Here is a 23,167-nt window from a genome sequence, read left to right as displayed (position 1 = left end):
CCGGTGAAGTTCCATACCACCCCCAACGGGATCGGTTTTCACTATCAATTTGATAATAACAGACCAAACACAAACATCATCAGTAACTAGGTGGATTATAACAGGACCGGGTTTCACTATCAAATGTCCGGACGGCATTGGCAGCTCCATTTGAATGTTTCTGAACCCATCCATACGTTGGTGTGACATCCATCTACTTGTCTGGCTGGATTGCTCGGCTGGTTCCTCGGATTACCATATATTAGCTGGAATTAAGTAATAAGTAATAATTAGTGAAGAGCAAAAGACAGTATTGATAATCATGGGGATGTAGCTCAAATGGTAGAGCGCCCGCTTTGCATGCGGGAGGCACGGGGTTCGATCCCCCGCATCTCCATTTTAATTTTTTTTCCTTTATCTGTTTTTGTTTATCTCTTGGGCCTTGATAAGTGGATCTGTCAGCCTATTTCTCACTGGATCGGTGCTAGTGTGAGCCCTGGTCGATGATTTTATTTGTAGTTGCAAGTAACACATATTGACTGTTTGCAAGAATGCCATGAAATTTTTTATAACATCCAAAACATTTGTTAAGTGCGAGAAAATTTATTTTGAATTGTATGAAACATTTTTTTTCCTTTATCTGTTTTTGTTTATCTCTTGGGCCTTGATAAGTGGATCTGTCAGCCTATTTCTCACTGGATCGGTGCTAGTGTGAGCCCTGGTCGATGATTTTATTTGTAGTTGCAAGTAACACATATTGACTGTTTGCAAGAATGCCATGAAATTTTTTATAACATCCAAAACATTTGTTAAGTGCGAGAAAATTTATTTTGAATTGTATGAAACATTTTTATAAAATTACATGGACATTGTTTACATTTCATAAACATTGTTCAAATGTCACGGACATATTTTTGGAACACTAAACATTTTTTTTGAATGTTGTGAAACATCTTTAAACGAAACTAAATGAATAGTTTCTACATTGTGTAAACATTTTGAAAATATGTAGCTCAAATGGCCCGCTTTGCATGCGGGAGGCACGGGGTTCAATCCCCCGCATCTCCACTTCACGTCATTTTTCTTATCTGTTGGGCCTTAATGTTTTTTTTGGACTGACTGTTGGGCCTCAATTAACGGACCTGTATCATGTTCTTTTTTTGCCTATCATTTTTATCCTTTCGGATCCCTCTCTGCGCGACCTGGTATGTGCGCTCGTCCTAGTGTGTCGACCCATTAGACAGTTTTTTATAAAGGTTAGATCAGTTTTAGAATGTTCAATGTGGATTATTTTCCTGACATTTTTTATCAGATTTTCTTCAATATGTTCTCTTTGTTGGTTTTTATCTGTTTTCTTTTAAGTTTTATTTATTTGTTTTATATTCATATATTTTACTTCAAATACTTTGCGAATTTTTTAAAATACACATTGGACATTTTCTGTATATACAGGCTGAATATTTTTCAGATACACGTTGATTTTTTTTAAATATATGTTGAACATTTTCTGAATTGCACATTATATATTAGTCAAATGAATAGTGATTATTTTTTGAATATGCGGTGAACATTTTTTTAACACACACTAAACATTGTTTTAAAACGTGCAAAGGATTGGTAAGTGTTAGAACATTTTTGATATTACGAATATTTCGCACAAATGTTCTTTTCTATTGTATTATTTATAAACAGTCACGTCCATATTTTAAAAACCCTGAAAATATGCGAATACATTTTTTCCCTACATAAACATTTTTTAATGCGTGATGAATGATTTAAAAAAGTAAAGTAAATTAAATTTGGAAATATATGATTTTAGAATATTTTCAAAATATTAACGGAAGTATAACAACACAAAATTACAAAAAAACAAATGAAACACACATGTGTATCGAACCCACATGATTATATTGGACCACCACTAGAGTATTGCTTGAGGCGAGGCTACCGTTTGTCTCGTTCTAAGCGAGATACAGAGCCCCCGTTCGTGCGTAGAGGCAGGCAGAAGCCCATCTGGGGCCTCCGGTGTTCTTTTGCCTTAATCCTATTTTCACTTCTTTTTTCTTTGTGATCGAAATGTTCATCAGGAAAAAGTTATATACGCCAGGCGTCCAACTTTCTATGCATGGGCCAGGCTAAGCACATGCCTAAACTTATGGCCAGGCTAGTATACGCATTTTTAGGCTGCCAACCAAACACCGTCCAGGCAGATTCCAGGCACACGACAGGTTAGGCCATGCGCTATCAGGATGGAACCCAAACACGCCGAGAATACGTCATGGATGACGATTTGGAAGAAAGGATGAGAGGCTGGGTGTGGCGTGGGAGGTTCTTGGTGCATTGGGCCCGTAGGTAAACCATGCATTCCTGCCTTCCCGGGTTGGGCCGAATGCTTATCATCAAATTTTACTTCGACTACAATTTGGGGGGGGGGGGGGGAGGGGGTCTTGCTCCCTTTCGGCCGTCATGAGGTTTCGACAATGAATGTAAGACACACTATCATCACCAACTGAGATTTATAAGATTGTATATAGAGATGACAATGCCCACGGTAGAGGAAATGACAAGAAACACACACAGTGCTACTACATAATCAACTCAATACGTATCACTCCCTCTGTTCTCAAATATTTGTCTTTCTACAGATTTAAATAAGTGACTACATACAAAGCAAAATGAATGAATTTACACTCTAAAATATATCTACATACATCTGTATGTTGTAGTCCATTTAAAATGTCTAGAAAGACAAATATTTCGGAACGGAGGGAGTACGAAATTGTTAACTAACTCTATACTAGGATGTCAAGGAAAGCTTAGGGAATATTAGATGATTTGTCAAACCGTGACAGTGACCGGGCTCGGTACTCAGCCGTCTCGATCATGTCACGGTACATTCATACACACACGCACCGGCCTGGAAATTCCTGGCCGTGCCGGCGAGCGTATCGATGTGGCCTTGGCCGGTCCGGCGGCTTTATAATAACTAGGCAATAAAAGTATAATAGTACTTTCTATGCGACAAAACAAATCAAGAGGGTGTGCGACGGGCCAGCATCTTTGACTTGACCCATCACGCGCACCGGCCGGTCAGCAACGTCGACCAGAATGGAATGCCGCCGGCCAGTCTCGGCGTGTGCGCCGGGCAAGCTACGGCTACACTGCGGCTCCGTGCTACTACTAAGTACTCCCTCGGTTCTTAAATACTCCCTTCATTTCACAATGTAGTGCTTCCTCTATCCACGTGCTTCAACTTTGACCGTAAATTTAACTATCAAGACCGATTGCAGCGGGAGCAAAAATTATATCAGTGAATTCGTATTCGAAACAAGTTTTTAATTATATATTTTTTTTCCCACCGTAGTTGGTCTCGTTGATTAAATTTATGGTCAAAGTTGAACCTCGGGAAGCGTGGGCGCACTATATTTTGGAATGGAGTGAGTATTTGTCTTTCTAGACATTTCAAATGGTCACCACATACGAATGTATATAGACATATTTTAGAGTGCGGGTTCACTCATTTTGCTCCGTATGTAGTCACCATTTAGAGCCTCTAAAAAGACAAATATTTAGCAATGAAGGGAGTACATGGCTAGCGCTTCTTCAACACTCACTTTGTAAGAGATGACTTGACTAGAAGACCATTGAATCCCATATTCATAATTTCATATATGCGCTCCGAGGAAGAAACCGTCGTGTGGGATCGAAAACTTGCATCTACTATCGCACCATAAAAATTGACTCGTAGTTTTTCTTAGCACCGACGCATAACAAGGAACTTATTTATTGCCCTAAGCGTCTTGCTTAAGCGCCTTGCATTGTACAAGACCGAGTGTCTTATTTGCTGAGAAAATGTCAACAGACTTAATAAGTACTTCCTCCGTAAAGAAATAGTGATATAAACGTTTTTATATTTTTTTATAAAGAAAGTATATGGTCATTTTGCTGCGCCGGGAACAAAGCGGTAAGATACAAAGCGCTGGAAAGCAACAAACTTAGCCTCACACACTAGGAACAAAGAAGACACACAATGAAGCATCAAGGCATAGACGTCGAGCTCCTCGTCCGTGAACAAAGCATCGGGAACAAGGACACGGCGGCTCAAGATGAGCAAGAAAGACCGGCACCATCGGAGAATGCCATCATCAAGATACTACGGACCCCGACATGTCACATCCAACCAAATTCATCTTTGAAGAAGGCCACAACTTCCTCACATGAATCGAAAGGCGCCGCATCGTCGCAAGATGAATAAGTTTCCCCAACCTATGTCGAGTTCGGGCTGCTCCTCAAGGCGTGGGCATCCAAGATGCAATGTATATCATTAACGATGCTTCCTCCATGGCTTCTCCTTTCGGCCTGTTTCTGCAACCCCACTTGACGATTCTCTAGGCGCTTGATGTGGGAGATGTGTTGATTCGGCCTGCCTCAGAGTCATGGCCACGGAGGTTTCTAGGTTGGTCGTGACGTACTCTTCTTTTTAGAAAAGGAGGATGATCCCCGACCTCTGCATCTGGACGATGCATACGGCCATTTTATTAATTATTCTCACAAGACCTTACAAAATCATACAACAGTAAGACTAAAGCCGCTGTCCAAGCAACAAACTGTCGCTACACCTATCCAGTTGATGAAGGGGCGCAGATAGCCTGGGCCTAATACCAAACAGACATCACAGCCAAGCCTAACATCTAAGACCTGAGACCCCAATCTAGCCACTTGTCGGGTCTGGGGCACACACTGGTCCGGCGTGCTCTCAGAGGCCGCCGCCGCCAACTGCCACCGCTCCATCTTCAGAACTGTACTGATGCATCAACCTTGCTCGGTCCAACTATCGTCCACGCCACCACGGCGCCCAACGGCACCTCCTCCCTGCGCGCAAACAGCTGAACACGCCGCGGTCGCCACTGATACACCTCGGCGCCATGCTGCCAAGTACCACCAGCCGACACAGCTTGAAGCCCGTGGAGGATCTGTCGTGCGTAGCACCTGCCGACCAGGCATGACCAAGCGTAGCACCTGTCGGTCAGGCATGACTTGACATCTCCACCGAAGCTCCGTGCAAGACGAAGCCACTCCACCTCCTGCCTCTGACTTCCAGCGCTGCTTCACAAAACGATGCTCCCAAGAGAAACGACACCGCAGTGCCGCCATCGTCCGGTCTGGAACACCAGATCCTAGGGTTTCCCCCGGAGCAATACGAGTGGGTCGACGGTAGTCACATGAAGATGCCTTCATCAAGGTAACGACGTGGAACGCCGCCATCGCCCGCTGTCGGCTCGGTTTTTAGCGGCAACAATGTCTTCCCGATTCGCAACTGGTGCCAAATGACGGATCTCGAGATCCGGACACCCAGCCTCAGGCCGACCACCTCCGACGAAAGAGATGACCACCACCGCCGGCTGCACCGGTCAGAACAGATCTGATCGGAGGTGCCGCCGACGAGACCACCAGGCCCTCCATGCCGCCGTCGCCGATCTGAAGGCAGCATGCACACCATCGCAGCCAAGCCGGCCGCCGCTGCCCGAAGGGCCATCCGCGGTGCCCGCAGCCCGGGCCTCCGCCGCGCCAAGCCGTCGCTGTCCGAGGACGGGCCGGCCTTCCGCCGCCTGCAGCCATCCGCTGCGCCGCAGATCCCAGATCGGTCACGCCACCACAAGCCTTGGGGTCCGTCCTACCCCGCAGACACGCGAGAGAGGAGATCCCCCCCACCGCCGTCGGCCCCCAGGCTTAGCCCCGCGACGGCGGAGGGAAAGAAGGAGGGAGTTTGCGGCGGCGGCGGCGGCTAGACTTCTGGCCGCCCGAGTCCCGAGTCGTGACGCACTGTATATGTCATGTATCTCATCTCTTTGCGTTTCCGACCGGTGTTCGAGCTAGGAGAGTTTTGTGCTCTGTTGCACTCCTTTATGATCTTTTCATACCGGGTGGTGCCCCTGCCTTCTCTCATGTATGTTACTGTTGTTTCTCTCCTTTTATGGATGAAATAATACACAAACTTTTTGTATTCGTGAAAAGAAAATGAAAAAAGAGAAGAAAAATTAGCGAACTTGTTCATCGCAAACGTACTCTCCCTTCATCCTTGGTAATTACATCATGTGTAGCTGCTAAGTTACAAGGGGAGCAACGCGTATTATGTTTGTTTACACTTAAAGCTAAGGCAAGATTGAAAGAGTTTTTTACTCGCTACTTTGCAGTTCACGCGCCTAGCCTGTCCCAAGCAAGGATGGACATACAAGAGCAGCGGCAGCAGGGCGGCGGCCGGGAGGATGAGCTATGTCCTATATGAGATGGTGGCCGTCGAGGCCGGGGTGCATGGACGCCGGCGGGCCCATGAGCGGGAACGAGCACCACGGCGCGTACATCTGCCCGGCCATGGCGGCGTCCTCGACACCGCCGGGGCGCACGGGCACGGGCTGCGTCGGCGCGCGCTGCAGCTGCTGGCCGTGCTGGTGCTGCCTGGCTATGGCCGCGGCGGGCGCGCCGGTGAGCCTCTGCACGAGGTCACGGAACTCCCGGGGCTCCACGCGGTACACCTTGGGCGGCGTCGGCGCCGGCGTCAAGCCGCCGCCCGCGCGCCACGGCTTGGCCGGCGGCTTCTGGACGGACCTCAGCGCCGCCTCGTGGCCGGGCACGGACGGCCTCCTCATCTCGTGCCCGTGGTGCAGCAGATGGTCCATTGGCGTCCCTGCTCGGGCGATCAAGTCGAACCTCGGCGCTTGCTTGAACGATCGGTCAAGTCTCTTGCAGGAAGAAGAAGCAGAGCAGAGGAGAGGAGAACAGAGCGGGGCAGACTATGGAGCATGGAGATGAGGGGGGAGGCGTGGGAGGTATATATAGCGGTCGTCCGCGCGTGGGTGCGGGAGTGCGCGACGGGGTGGGGGTGAGACCGTGAGAGGCTTCTAGAAGAGAAGATGGCCGAAGCAAGCGGGAGGCGGGGTGCCCGCGTGGCCGGGGTGGCGGCTCCGGCGACGCAGCACGTGGATGGGGACGGGCGGTCAATCGCGTCGCCCGCCTGCCATTCACGAGCAGCGGCCAGCCAGCCATGCATGTAATGCAAATATCTATCTATCGGTGGAGTTTATTTGAATTTATTTGTTTGAGACTTGGGGTCTGCGTCAGCTGCTTGTTGGATGCATCGGCGGGGTGGCAACACCTGCACCTTCCTAGCTTGGATCGACGTCGCCGACCTACGATCCAGGGTTGCTGCCATCGACGGCTGGCTGGCTGGCCGCCCTTGGCTTATCCGGCCCGTCCTACGTGCGTCATCGTCGTCTAGATCGATCCATTTCTTAACCTTCTTGTTCCTATTTTGTTCTACCTAGTTATCCGCAACGAGAACCGCTACGAATGGGACAGTAAACTACCAACGTACACAATAAGTATGTATGGCTTTCACAAAAGAGAAATAAAAAATAAGTATGTACGGTACCAAGTTAGAGCATCTACGATCGGACCCATTGTATCATCTCTATATACGTGGCGGTCAGGTCAATGATCGACCATGAAATCGTCATCCAACTGGCCTCTTTAAACCGGCCCTATACATCCGGCTGTCCGGCACCCCCTCCCCACCAAAAAAAATTTCAGCCCATATCTGGGTCGGTATGTGGAGGCCCGGACACGCTAGAACGCACCCATCACGTCGGACCTGGCATAACGCACCATCAAAATCAATCTAAATCGTTCCTGGCCTAGCTTGGTATGCGCTCTTCCTATCCTCTTTTCTGCCTCGTTCGCACGGTTGTCCCCTAGTTTTGCAGCCACCTTAGCATCGCCGTCGCCCCGACCCCACAATATCACCACCAGCAGCACAAAACCCTTCCCCTCCATCCCCGTCGCTGTGGTTCATACTGCTCCTTCAGTCATACAGCTTGCCCTCTCTATGTTCTAGAAAATGTCTGAGCTGTTGTTTGGTTCTTTTGTGGACAAAATATGGATTCGTCTGATGAGGAGTTCCAGAGCAAGTAGCCGGATAAATTCATTTAAAAGGAGTTCCTTGATTTTTCGGATTCAGAAGACGAATATGTTGAGTTCATGATGATGATGAGCATCCAAAAGGAAATGGAGAAGGAAACAATGGAGCATGTTATAAACTTCAAGGAATCGATAAAGGGGAGGGGAATTATACACCGGGATAGGATCTCTTCATGGTGGATTTTTTTTGACGTCACTTCTGGGTGAGCAAACCTTGTTGTTCCGCATGGTGAATGGCGTGGAGGCACATGATCCCTACTTCAGTCTCAAAAAGGATTGTTGCAGACAACTGTCATTCTCCTTTTGCATAAATGCATGAATGCTATGAGGATGCTTGCATTAGGTACTGTCGCGGATGCCGTTGGTGAGATAGTCCGCGTGAGGGAGAGCACATGTCTTTGGGTCACGGTCCAAATTTTCAACGCCATGGTAAATGTGTTTGGAGTGAAGTACCTGAGAGAACCAATTGTCGAAGACACAAAAAGGTTGATGGCGATTGGAGCAGCAAGAGATTTTCCAGGTATGCTTGATTTAGTTGATTGCATGCATTGTCAATGGAAGAATTGTTCCAAAGGTTTGCACATGTTGTACTAATTAAGGTCACACAAGAGATGCCACCATCATATTTGAAGCAAAGGCATCAAAGGACTTGCAGATTTGACATGCTTTATTTGGCATGTCTGGTTTTCACAATGACATCAGTGTACTAGGCGATCTCCGTTGTTCAAGTGAATTTGTGATGGTGATGATCTGGCGTGCACTACACTATCAAAGAACAGAACTATAAAATGGGATACTACCTTGCATTGTATCTATTCTCAGTGAGCGGCGTTGGTCAAGAGCATATCCGATCCCCATAGCAACAAACAATGCCACTTTGCAACATTGAAAGAAACAGCTAGGAAGATGTGGAGAGAGCATTCAAAGTGCTACAAGTTCGTTGAGGTATTGTTTGTGAGCTACACTCATGTGGGAATCAGAGACATTGTTACAAGTGATGATATCCTGTGCCATTTTGCATGATTTTGAGAAGTCCGGAGACATGTCCATCTCCTAGAACAACAAGCAGAGCATATTGTGAACTTTCTAGAGATGCATCAAAATCTTGAAAATCAGAACATTCACGTGCAACTACTCAATGATCTTGTGGAACATTTATGGACCTACAATGAAAACCAAGGAATTTAATGCTTGAATTGTGCACTCAGAATAAATATCATGTTTGCACTATGTGTTTTTTCGCTATGAACAAATGTTATGTTGTGTGTGGTATTCATGTGTATGATCGGCGTGCGTGTGTTTGTATGGATTTGAGGATCTGAAAGTGGGGGACGTGATTGCAAGGGAGGACATTTTGGGGTCGTCCGACGCGGTCCGAGGTAGCATTTGGGCGCATCCACGGACATTTAGGCAGGATGGGGTGGATTTGCCCAGTCAAGCTATAGATGCTATTAGTTTCACACTAAATTTACGTATTCGCAATGCCCTTGAGTGTGTACATTGAAGAACAAAAGGCATACATATTATACCTCTTCCCACCAGGGAGACATGCGGCATTAGATCTTCCTCGACTGCCTGGTGAGGCGTGGAAGAGGCTGAGACCACATAACTTTGGTTCGATGGTGGCAAGGTTAGGAATTCTTTTAGATCATTTCTTCAATTGGCGATGACGAGACGATCACGTCGCACTATCCTCATTGTTGTGGTGGTAGCTAGGTTTAGAAATAAATTTATGTATTACCTCCAATTGATGGCAGCGCGATGGTTGGGTGGTAGTCGCTGTGAAATATAGACTACGCACGCTATGTTGGTGCTTCATCATATCGTCCGGAAAATGTGTGAAGGATGGTATGTTCCAAGTATTTGGTTCTTCGGGTTTACCTTTTTCTTTTGCAGGTTTGTCCTGATGGTGCCCTCTGTTGGAAATATGCCCTAGAGGCAATAATAAAATGGTTATTATTGTATTTCCTTGTTCATGATAATTGTCTATTGTTCATGCTATAATTGTATTAACTGGAAACCGTAAAACATGTGTGAATACATAGACCACAACATGTCCCCAGTGAGCCTCTAGTTGACTAGCTCGTTGATCAATAGATGGTTATGATTTCGTGACCATGGACATTGGATGTCATTGATAACGGGATCACATCATTAGGAAAATGATATGATGGACAAGACCCAATCCTAAGCATAGCACAAGATCGTGTAGTTCGTTTTGCTAGAGCTTTTCTAATGTCAAGTGTCATTTCCTTAGACCATGAGATTCTGCAACTTCCGGATACCGTAGGAATGCTTTGGGTGTACCAAACGTCACAACGTAACTGGGTGACTATAAAGTCTCACTACAGGTAGCTCCGAAAGTAACTGTTGAGTTGGCATGAATCGAGACTGGGATTTGTCACTCCGTATGACGGAGAGGTATCTCTGGGCCCACTCGGTAATGCATCATCATAATGAGCTCAATGTGACTAAGGAGTTAGCCACGGGATCATGCGTTACAGAACGAGTAAAGAGACTTGTCGGTAACGAGATTGAACAAGGTATAGGGATACCGACGATCGAATCTCGGGCAAGTAACATACCGATAGACAAAGGGGATTTGTATACGGGATTGATTGAATCCCCGACATCGTGGTTCATCCGATGAGATCATCGTGGAACATGTGGGAGCCAATATGGGTATCCAGATCCCACTATTGGTTATTGGCCGGAGGTTGTCTCGGTCATGTCTGCATGGTTCCCGAACCCGTAGGGTCTACACACTTAAGGTTTGGTGACGCTAGAGTTGTTATGGGAAATAGTATGTGGTTACCGAAGGTTGTTCGGAGTCCCGGATGAGATCCCGGACGTGACGAGGAACTCCGGAATGGTCCGGAGGTGAAGATTGATATATTGGACGAAGGATATTGGAGTCCGGAATTGTTCTGGGAGTACCGGGTGACGACCAGCGTGACCGAAAGGTGTTTCGGAGGCCCCAACAAGCGTTGGGGGGCCTTATGGGCCAAGGTGAGGGGGCACACCAGCCCACTAAGGGGCTGTGCGCCCCTCCCAACCCCTCTCACGTAACCTAGAGAGGTGGGGGCGCCTCCCCTAGGGCAGCCTCCCCTCCTGGCTTGGGGGGCAAGTTTCCTAGGGGTGGGGGCGCCCAAACCCATCTAGGGGAACCTGTGGCCGCTGCCCCTCCCCCAGGGAACCCTAGGGCGCCTCCTCCACCCCGCTTCCCCCTATATATAGTGAGGGAGAGAGAGGTCAGCCGCACCCCCTTCCCTGGCGCAGCCCCTCCCTCCTCCCACTCTTCCTTCTGCTCCGTAGAGCTTGGCGAAGCCCTGCAGGAATACCACAAGCTCCACCACCACGCCGTCGTGCTGCTGGAGTTCTCCCTCAACTTCTCCTCTCCCCTTGCTGGATCAAGAAGGAGGAGACGTCCCCGGGTTGTACGTGTGTTGAACGCGGAGGCGCCGTCCGTTCGGCGCTAGATCGGATCTTCTGCGATTTGAATCACCGCTAGTACGACTCCATCAACCGCGTTCTTGTAACGCTTCCACTTAGCGATCTTCAAGGGTATGAAGATGCACTCCCTCTCTCTCGTTGCTAGCATCTCCTAGATTGATCTTGGTGACACGTAGGAAAATTTTGAATTATTGCTACGTTCCCCAACAGTGGCATCATGAGCTAGGTCTATGCGTAGATTCTATGCACGAGTAGAACATAAAGTAGTTGTGGGCGATGATTTGTTCGATTTGCTTGCCATTACTAGTCTTATCTTGATTCGGCGGCATTGTGGGATGAAGCGGCCCGGATTGACCTTACACGTACACTTATGTGAGACAGGTTCCACCGACTGACATGCACTTGATGCATAAGGTGGCTAGCGGGTGTCTGTCTCTCCCACTTTAGTCGGATCGGATTCGATGAAGAGGGTCCTTATGAAGGGTAAATAGCAATTGGCATATCACCGTTGTGGCTTTTGCGTAGGTAAGAAACGTTCTTGCTAGAAACCCATAGCAGCCACGTAAAACATGCAGCAACAATTAGAGGACGTCTAACTTGTTTTTGCAGGGTATGCTATGTGATGCGATATGGCCAAAAGGATGTGATGAATTATATATATGTGATGTATGAGATTGATCATGTTCTTGTAATAGGAATCACGACTTGCATGTCGATGAGTATGACAACCGGCAGGAGCCATAGGAGTTGTCTTAATTTATTGTATGACATGCGTGTCAATGAAAACGCCATGTAATTACTTTACTTTATTGCTAACCGTTAGCCATAGTGGTAGAAGTAATAGTTGGCGAGACAACTTCATGAAGACACAATGATTGAGATCATGATGATGGAGATCATGGTGTCATGTCGATGGCGAAGGTGATCATGCTGCGCCTCGAAGATGGAGATCAAAAGGCGCAAGATGATATTGGCCATATCATGTCACTTTATGATTTGCATGTGATGTTTGTCATGTTTACATCTTATTTGCTTAGAAAGACGGCAGCATAAATAAGATGATCCCTCACAATAATTTCAAGAAAGTGTTCCCCCTAACTATGCACCGTTGCGAAGGTTCGTTGTTTCGAAGCACCACGTGATGATCGGGTGTGATAGATTCTAACGTTCGCATACAACGGGTGTAAGCCAGATTTACACATGCGAAACACTTAGGTTGACTTGACGAGCCTAGCATGTACAGACATGGCCTCGGAACACAAGAGACCGAAAGGTCGAACATGAGTCGTATAGTAGATACGATCAACATGAAGATGTTCACCGATGATGACTAGTCCGTCTCACGTGATGATCGGACACGACCTAGTTGACTCGGATCATGTATCACTTAGATGACTAGAGGGATGTCTATCTAAGTGGGAGTTCATTAAATAATCAGATGAACTTAATTATCATGAACATAGTCAAAAGGTCTTTGCAAATTATGTCGTAGCTTACGCTTTTAGTTCTACTGTTTAAGATATGTTCCTAGAGAAAATTTAGTTGAAAGTTGATAGTAGAAATTATGCGGACTGGGTCCGTAAACTGAGGATTATCCTCATTGTTGCGCAGAAGGCTTATGTCCTTAATGCACCGCTCGGTGTGCTGAACCTCGAGCGTCGTCTGTAGATGTTGCGAAACATATGACATACACGTTTTGATGACTACGTGATAGTTCAGTGCGCAATGCTAACTGTTTAGAATTGTGGCACCAAAGACGGTTTTGAAACGTCGCAGAACATATGAGATGTTCCAAAGACTAAAATTGGGATTTCCGACTAGTGCCCACGTCAAGAGGTATGAGACATCTGACAAGTTTCTTAAGCCTGCAAACTAAGGGAGAAAAGCTCAATCGTTGAACATGTGCTCAGATTGTCTGAGTACTACAATCGCTTGAATCGAGTGGGAGTTAATCTTCCAGATGAGATAGTGATGGCTCTCCATAGTCACTGCCACCAAGCTATTAAAGCTTCGTGATTAACTATAACATATCAGGGATAGACATGATGATCCTTGAGCAACTCGCGATGTTTGACACCGTGAAAGTAGAAATCAAGTAGGAGCATCAATTGTTGATGGTTAGTAAAACCACTAGTTTCAAGAAGGGCAAGGGAAAGAAGGGATACTTCATGAAACGGCAAATCAGTTGCTGCTCTAGTGAAGAAACCCAAGGTTGAACCCAAACCCGAGACTAAGTGCTTCTGTAATGAGGGGAACAGTCACTGAAGCAGAACTACCCTAGATACTTGGTAGATGAGAAGGCTGGCAAGGTCGACAGAAGTATTTTGAATATACATTATATTATTGTGTACTTTACTAGTAATCCTAGTAGCACCAGGGTAATAAATACCGGTTCGGTTGCTAAGTGTTAGTAACTCGAAATAAAAGGCTACGGAAACTAGCTAAAGGTGAGATGATGATATGTGTTGGAAGTGTTTCCAAGGTTGATGTGATCAAACATCGCACGCTCCCTCTACCATCCGGATTGGTGTTAAACCTAATTAATTGTTATTTGGTGTTTGCATTGAGCATAGACATGATTGGATTATGTTTATCGCAATACGGTTATTCATTTAAGGAGAATAATGGTTACTCTGTTTATTTGAATAATACCTTCAATGGTCTTGCACCTAAAATGAATGGTTTATTGAATCTCAATCGTAGTGATACACATGTTCATGCCAAAAGATATAAGATAGTAATGATAGTACCACATACTTGTGGCACTTCCATTTGAGTCATATTGGTATAAAACGCATGAAAGAAGCTCCATGTTGATGGATCTTTGGACTCACTTGTTTTTGAAAAGATTGAGACATGCGAACCATGTCTATTGGTAGATATGCATGAAGAAACTCCATATAGATGGATTGTTTGGACTCACTTGATTTTGAATCACTTGAGACATGCAAATCATACCACATGGGCAAGATGACTGAAAGGCCTCGTTTTCAGTAAGATGGAACAAGAAAGCAACTTGTTGGAATTAATACATTTTGATGTGTGCAGTCCAATGAGTGCTGAGGCACGCAGTGGATATCGTTATGTTCTTGCTTCACAGATGATTTGAGTAGATGCTGAGTATATTTACTTGATGAAACACAAGTCTGAATTATTGAAAGGTTCAAGTAATTTCAGAGTGAAGTTGAAGATCGTCGTGACAAGAGGATGAAATGTCTATGATATGATCATAGAGATGAATATCTGAGTTACGAGTTTGGCACACAATTAAGACATTGTGGAAATTGTTTCACAACTAATACCGCCTGGAACACCACAGTGTGATGGCGTGTCCGAACATCATAACTGCACCCTATTGGATATGGTGCATACCATGATGTCTCGTATCAAATTACCACTATCGTTTATGGGTTAGGCATTAGAGACAACCGCATTCACGTTAAATAGGGCACCACGCAATTCCGTTGAGACGACACCGTATGAACTATGGTTTAGAGAAACCTAACCTGTCGTTTCTTAAAAGTTTGGGGCTGCGACGCTTATGTGAAAAAGTTTCAGGCTCATAAGCTCGAACCTAAAGTGGATAAATGCATCTTCATAGGCGATACGTCTCCAACGTATCTATAATTTTTGATTGCTCCATGCTATATTATCTACTGTTTTGGATGTTTATGGGCTTTATTATACACTTTTATATCATTTTTGGGACTAACCTATTAACCCAGAGCCTAGTGCCAGTTTCTGTTTTTACCTTGTTTTAGGGTTTCAAAGGAAAGGAAAACCAAACGGAGTCCAATTGACCTGAAACTTCACGGAAGCCATTTCTGGAAGGAAAGAAGGCCAGAAGAATTGAAGTGCACGTAAGGGAAGCTTCGAGGAGGCCACGAGGTAGGGGGGCGCGCCCTCCACCCTCGTGGGCCCCTCGTGGCCCCCCTAACGTACTTCTTCTGCCTATATATCTCCATATACCCTAAAAAGATCTGGGAGCACAATAGATCGGGAGTTCCACCGCCAGAAGCCTCCGTAGCCACCGAAAGCCAATCTAGACCCATTCCGGCACCCTACTGAAGGGGGAATCCTTCTCCGGTGGCCATCTTCATCATCCCGGTGCTCTCCATGACGAGGAGGGAGTAGTTCTCCCTCGGGGCTGAGGGTATGTACCAGTAGCTATGTGTTTGATCTCTCTCTCTCTCTCGTGTTCTTGAGGTGATACGATCTTGATGTATCACGAGCTTTGCTATTATATTTGGATCCTATGATGTTTCTTCCCCCCTCTACTCTCTTGTAATGAATTGAGTTTCCCCTTTGAAGTAATCTTATCGGATTGAGTCTTTAAATATTTGAGAACACTTGATGTATGTCTTACCGTGCGTATCTGTGGTGACAATGGGATACCATGTGATTCACTTGATGTATGTTTTGGTGATTAACTTGCGGGTTCCGCCCATGAACCTATGCATAGGGGTTGGCACACATTTTCGTCGTGATTCTCCGGTAGAACTTTGGGGCACTCTTTGAGGTTCTATGTGTTGGTTGAATAGATGAATCTGAGATTGTGTGATGCATATCGTATAATCATGCCCACGGATACTTGAGGTGACATTAGAGTATCTAGGTGACATTAGGGTTTTGGTTGATTTGTGTCTTAAGGTGTTATTCTAGTACGAACTCTAGGGCTGTTTGTGACACTTATAGGAATAGCCCAACGGATTGATTGGAAAGAATAACTTTGAGGTGGTTTCGTACCCTACCAGAATCTTTTCGTTCGTTCTCCGCTATTAGTGACTTTGGAGTGACTCTTTGCTGCATGTTGAGGGATAGTTATGTGATCCAATTATGTTAGTATTGTTGGGAGGACTTGCACTAGCGAAAGTATGAACCCTAGGCCTTATTTCCTAGCATTGCAATACCATTTATGCTCACTTTTATCATTCGTTACCTTGCTGTTTTTATATTTTCAGATTACAAAAACCTTTATCTACCATCCATATTGCACTTGTATCACCATCTCTTCGCCGAACTAGTGCACCTATACAATTTACCATTGTATTGGGTGTGTTGGGGACACAAGAGACTCTTCGTTATTTGGTTGCAGGGTTGCTTGAGAGAGACCATCTTCATCCTACGCCTCCTACGGATTGATAAACCTTAGGTCATCCACTTGAGGGAAATTTGCTACTGTCCTACAAACCTTTGCACTTGGAGGCCCAACAACGTCTACAAGAAGAAGGTTGTGTAGTAGACATCAAGCTCTTTTCTGGCGCCGTTGCCGGGGAGGTTAGTGCTTGAAGGTATATCTTTAGATCTTGCAATCGAGTGTTTTAGTTTCTTGTTTTATCACTAGTTTAGTTTATAAAAGAAAATTACAAAAAATGGAATTAAGTTTGCCTCATACGCTTCGTCTTTTTAATATCTTTCGTGAGTATGATGGAAAGGATAATTGTGCTCAAGTGCTAGAAGAAGAAATCTATAAAATGTTTGGCACTAAATATTTGAATGATAAGCATGATTGCAATGTTGTCAGTATAAATTCCTTGAATATCCATGATGCTAATGATATGCAAAGCCACAAGCTTGGGGAAGCTATGTTTGATGAAGATGATATTTTTTGTCCCCCAAGTTTTGATGAGCAAATTTATTATGATGAAAGCATGCCTCCTATCTATGATGATTATTGTGATGACATGTATGCTTTAAAGAATGATGATAACCATGAAACTTGTCATCTTGGTCTTAATTTTCAATCACATGATAGTTATTTTGTTGAGTTTGCTCCCACTACTATTCATGAGAACAATTTTGCTTATGTGGAGAGTAGTAAATTTTGCATGCTTGTAGATCATGAAAAGAATGCTTTAGGTGCTGGTTATATTGTTGAATTCATTCATGATGCTATTGAAAATTATTATGAGGGAGGAACATATGCTTGTAGGAATTGCAATAATATCAAGTTTCCTCTCTATGTGCTTAAAATTTTGAAGTTATGCTTGTTTTGCCCTTCTATGGTAGTTGATTATTGTTCCCATAAGTTGTTTGCTCACAAAATCCCTATGCATCGGAAGTATGTTAGACTTAAATGTGCTAGTCATATTCTTCATGATGCTCTCTTTATGTTACAATGCTTATCTTTTATGTGAGCATCGTTGAAATCATCATACCTAGCTAGGGGCATTAAACGATAGTGCTTGTTGGGAGGCAACCCAATTTTATTTTTGTTCCTTGCTTTTTGCTCCTGTTTAGTAATAAATAGTTCATCTATCCTCTGTTTAGATGTGGTTTTATGCTTTTAATTAGTGTTTGTGCCAAGTTGAACCTTTGGGAAGACTTGGGGGAAGTCTTGTTGATCATGCTGTAAAAAACAGAAACTTTAGCGCTCACAAGAATTGCTGTCATTTTTATTTGGAAAGTGATATTTAGTTAATTATTTTTGCAGATGATTAATAGATAAATTACTCAGGTCCAGCATATTATTTGAGAATTTTATGAGTTCCAGAAGTATACGTTTGATTCAGATTACTACAGACTGTTCTGTTTTTGACAGATTCTGTTTTTCGTGTGTTGTTTGCTTATTTTGATGAATCTTTGGCTAGTAAAAGAGTTTATAAACCATAGAGAAGTTGGAATACTGTAGGTTTAACACCAATATAAATAAAGAATGAGTTCATTACAGTACCTTGAAGTGGTGATTTATTTTCTTATACTAACGGAGCTTACGAGTTTTCTGTTAAGTTTTGTGTTGTGAAGTTTTCAAGTTTTGGGTAAGGATTTGATGGACTATGGAATAAGGAGTGGCATGAGCCTAAGCTTGGGGATGCTCGAGGAACCCCAAGGTAATATTCAAGGATAGCCAAGAGCCTAAGCTTGGGGATGCCCCGGAAGGCATCCCTTCTTTCGTCTTCGTTCATCGGTAACTTTACTTGGAGCTATATTTTTATTTACCACATGATATGTGTTTTGCTTGGAGCGTCAATTTATTTTGCTAGGATTTGCTTGATGTTATTTAGAACAATGTTTTGCATCTTTTATTTCAATAAAAGTGGCATTGATAGCCTTTACTATGCCTATTTTAGAAGTCCACATGTTGCTGTTTGAAAACAGAAAGTTTGCCGCTGTTGCAATAATTCCCTAGAAAAGTCAGAATGTGATAAAATGTTGAAACCTTTTGCATATTAAGATCTGATAAATTTACTACAGTGGGAATTTTCTTTCATAATTTTTGGAGTTATAGAAGTATGGATCTTGCTGCACTCTTTACAGACTGTCCTGTTTAGGCAGATTGCTGTTATGTTTGCATTGTTTGCATATGTTTGCTTCTTTAATGATTCTATTTGAGGATAGGACTATTAAATATGCAGAATTTAGTATGCAATGTTGAATAATAATTTTTGTTATTTGCTACAGTAGAGGATGATAAGGTTTTTCAATTGATTTATACTAACTTATCTCACGAGTCCTTGTTGAGTTTTGTGTGGATGAAGCTTTTGAGATTTAGGGAGACCGTGATATGAGAGGAATTAAGGAGACACAAAATCTCAAGCTTGGGGATGCCCAAGGCACCCCAAGATAATATTTCAAGAAGTCTCAAGCGTCTAAGCTTGGGATGCCCCGGTTGGCATCCCACCTTTCTTCTTCAACAACTATCGGTTAGTATCGGTTGATCCTAAGTTTTTGCTTCTTCACATGATGTTTGCTATTCTTAGATGTCATTTTATTTTTTTTGCTTGCTGTTTGAATAAAATACCAAGATCTGAAATTATTAAATGTTAGAGAGTCTTCACATAGTTGCATAATTATTCGACTACTCATTGATCTTCACTTATATCTTTCGGAGTAGTTTGTCATTTGCTCTAGTGCTTCACTTATATCTTTTTAGAGCACGGTGGTGGTATTATAGAAATAGATGAACTCTCATGCTTCACTTATATCATTTTGAGAGTTTTAAATAGCATGGTAATTTGCTTAAATAATCCTAATATGCTAGGCATCCAAGAATAATAAAAACTTTCATATATAGAGTGCATTGAATACTAAGAGAAGTTTGATGCTTGTTGATTGTTTTGAGATATGGAGATGGTGATATTAGAGTCATGCTAGTTGGGTAGTTGTGAATTTGAGAAATACTTGTGTTGAAGTTTGTGATTCCCGTAGCATGCACGTATGGTGAACCGTTATGTGATGAAGTCGGAGCATGATTTATTTATTGATTGTATTCCTTATGAGTGGCGGTCGGGGACGAGCGATGGTCTTTTCCTACCAATATATCCCCCTAGGAGCATGCGTGTAGTACTTTGTTTCGATAACTAATAGATTTTTGCAATAGGTATGTGAGTTCTTTATGACTAATGTTCAGTCCATGGATTATACGCACTCTCACCCTTCCACCATTGCTAGCCTCTCTAATACCGCGCACCTTTCACTGGTACCTTAAACCCACCATATACCTTCCTTAAAACAGCCACCATACCTGCCTATTATGGAATTTCCATAGCCATTCCGAGATATATTGCCATGCAACTTTCCACCGTTCCGTTTATTATGACACGCTCCATCATTGTCATATTGCTATGCATGATCATGTAGTTGACATCGTATTTGTGGCAAAGCCACCGTTCATAATTCTTTAATAAATGTCACTCATGAATCATTGCACATCCCGGTACACCGCCGGGGGCATTCATATAGAGTCATATCTTGTTCTAAGTATCGAGTTGTAATTCTTGAGTTGTAAGTAGATAAAAGTGTGATGATCATCATTATTAGAGCATTGTCCCAGTGAGGAAAGGATGATGGAGACTATGATTCCCCCATAAGTCGGGATGAGACTCCGGACGAAAATAAATAAATAAAAAAGGCCAAAGAAGCCCAAATAAAAAAATAAAAAAATAGGCCATAAAAAAAGAGAAAGGCCCAAATAAAAAAAATAAAAAAATAGGCCATAAAAAAAGAGAAAGGCCCAAATAAAAAAATATAAAAAATGAGAGAAAAAGAGAGAAGGGGCAATGCTACTATCCTTTTACCACACTTGTGCTTCAAAGTAGCACCATGATCTTCATGATAGAGAGTCTCCTATGTTGTCACTTTCATATACTAGTGGGAATCTTTCATTATAGAACTTGGCTTGTATATTCCAATGATGGGCTTCTTCAAAATGCCCTAGGTCATCGTGAGCAAGCGAGTTGGATGCACACTCACTTAGTTTCTTTTTGAGCTTTCATATACTTATAGCTCTAGTGCATCCGCTGCATGGCAATCCCTACTCACTCACATTGATATCTATTGATGGCATCTCCATAGCCCGTTGATACGCCTAGTTGATGTGAGACTATCGTCTCCTTTTTGTCTTCTCCACAACCACCATTCTATTCTACCTATAGTGCTATCTCCATGGCTCACGCTCATGTATTGCGTGAAGATTGAAAAAGTTTGAGAACATCAAAAGTATGAAACAATTGCTTGGCTTGTCATCGGGGTTGTGCATGATTTAAATATTTTGTGTGGTGAAGATGGAGCATAGCCAGACTATATGATTTTGTAGGGATAGCTTTCTTTGGCCATGTTATTTTGAGAAGACATGGTTACTTTGTTAGTATGCTTGAAGTATTATTATTTCTATGTCAATATGAACTTTTGTCTTGAATCTTATGGATCTGAATATTCATACCACAATTAAGAATAATTACATTAAAATTATGCCAAGTAGCACTCCGCATCAAAAATTCTGTTTTTTATCATTTACCTACTCGAGGACGAGCAGGAATTAAGCTTGGGGATGCTGATATGTCTCCAATGTATCTATAATTTTTTATTGCCCCATGCTATATTATCTACTGTTTTGGATGTTTATGGGCTTTATTATACACTTTCATATCATTTTTGGGACTAACCTATTAACCCAGAGCCCAGTGCCAGTTTCTATTTTTACCTTGTTTTAGGGTTTCGAAGGAAAGGAAAACCAAACGGAGTCCAATTGACCTGAAACTTCACGGAAGCCATTTTTGGAAGGAAAGAAGGCCAGAAGACTTGAAGTGCACGTAAGGGAAGCTTCGAGGAGGCCACGAGGTAGGGGGGCGCGCCCACCCCCCTAGGCGCGCCCTCCACCCTCGTGGGCCCCTCGTGGCCCCCCTGATGTACTTCTTCCTCCTATATATCTCCATATATCCTAAAAACATCTGGGAGCACAATAGATCAGGAGTTCCGCCGCTAGAAGCCTCCGTAGCCACCGAAAGCCAATCTAGACCCGTTCGGCACCCTGCCGGAGGGGGAATCCTTCTCTGGTGGCCATCTTCATCATCCCGTGCTCTCCATGACGAGGAGGGAGTAGTTCTCCCTCGGGGCTGAGGGTATGTACCAGTAGCTATGTGTTTGATCTCTCTCTCTCTCTCTCTCTCGTGTTCTTGAGGTGATACGATCTTGATGTATCGCGAGCTTTGCTATTATATTTGGATCCTATGATGTTTCTTCCCCCCTCTACTCTCTTGTAATTAATTGAGTTTCCCCTTTGAAGTAATCTTATCGGATTGAGTCTTTAAAGATTTGAGAACACTTGATATATGTCTTGCTGTGCGTATCTGTGGTGACAATGGGATACCACGTGATTCACTTGATGTATGTTTTGGTGATCAACTTGCGGGTTTCGCCCATGAACCTATGCATAGGGGTTGGCACACGTTTTCGTCGTGATTCTCCGGTAGAACTTTGGGGCACTCTTTGAGGTTCTATGTGTTGGTTGAATAGATGAATCTGAGATTATGTGATGCATATCGTATAATCATACCCACGGATACTTGAGGTGACATTGGAGTATCTAGGTGACATTAGGGTTTGGATTGATTTGTGTCTTAAGGTGTTATTCTAGTATGAACTCTAGGGATGTTTGTGACACTTATAGGAATAGCCCAACGGATTGATTGGAAAGAATAACTTTGAGGTGGTTTCGTACCCTACCAGAATATTTTCGTTCGTTCTCCGCTATTAGTGACTTTGGAGTGACTCTTTGTTGCATGTTGAGGGATAGTTATGTGATCCAATTATGTTAGTATTGTTGGGAGGACTTGCACTAGCGTAAGTATGAACCCTAGGCCTTATTTCCTAGCATTGCAATACCATTTACGCTCACTTTTATCATTCGTTACCTTGCTGTTTTTATATTTTCAGATTATAAAAACCTTTATCTACCATCCATATTGCACTTGTATCACCATCTCTTCGCCGAACTAGTGCACCTATACAATTTATCATTGTATTGGGTGTGTTGGGGACATAAGAGACTCTTTGTTATTTGGTTGCAGGGTTGCTTGAGAGAGACCATCTTCATCCTACGCCTCCTACGAATTGATAAACCTTAGGTCATCCACTTGAGGGAAATTTGCTACTGTCCTACAAACCTCTGCACTTGGAGGCCCAACAACGTCTACAAGAAGAAGGTTGTATAGTAGACATCAATAGGACACCCAAAAACAGTTGGGCATACCTCCTATTTCAGATCCGGAAGCGAAAGTGATTGTTTCTAGAAACAGGTCCTTTCTCGAGGAAAATTTTCTCTCGAAAGAATTGAGTAGGAGGATGGTGGAGACTTGATGAGGTTATTGAACCATCACTTCAACTAGTGTGTAGCAGGGCAGAGGAAGTTGTTTCTGTGGCACCTACACCTATTGAAGTGGAAGCTTATGATAGTGATCATGAAACTTTGGATCAAGTCACTACCAAACCTCGTAGGTCGACAAGGATGCGTACTACTTCAGAGTGGTACGTAATCCTGTCT

General features: G+C 43.7%; 1 protein-coding gene and 1 non-coding gene across 2 annotated transcripts; one reads left to right on the top strand and one right to left on the bottom strand.

Annotated features, from left to right (window-relative positions):
- Positions 1–303: 303 nt before the first annotated feature.
- TRNAA-UGC (transfer RNA alanine (anticodon UGC)) lies at positions 304–376 on the top strand. Its single transcript has one exon. It is a non-coding gene; the product is annotated as a tRNA-Ala (tRNA).
- A 5,650-nt stretch (positions 377–6,026) lies between these two features.
- On the bottom strand, positions 6,027–6,802 carry LOC125555419 (uncharacterized). Its single transcript, XM_048718385.2, has one exon. The coding sequence runs from the start codon at positions 6,654–6,656 to the stop codon at positions 6,258–6,260; it is 399 nt and encodes a 132-aa protein (XP_048574342.1). The 5' UTR covers positions 6,657–6,802; the 3' UTR covers positions 6,027–6,257.
- Between the last annotated feature and the right edge of the window lie 16,365 nt (positions 6,803–23,167).

Source organism: Triticum urartu, chromosome 5A, assembly GCF_056163025.1.
Source record: "Triticum urartu cultivar PI428250 chromosome 5A, HENAU_Tu73, whole genome shotgun sequence".
NCBI classification, from domain to species: Eukaryota; Viridiplantae; Streptophyta; class Magnoliopsida; order Poales; family Poaceae; genus Triticum; species Triticum urartu.
Note: the sequence above shows the minus strand (reverse complement) of the source record. Positions and strands in the feature narration are given on the sequence as shown.

Excerpts from the sequence above, each read along its gene's own strand:
- LOC125555419 (XM_048718385.2), bottom strand. The coding sequence starts at position 6,656 with ATGGACCATCTGCTGCACCACGGGCACGAGATGAGGAGGCCGTCCGTG.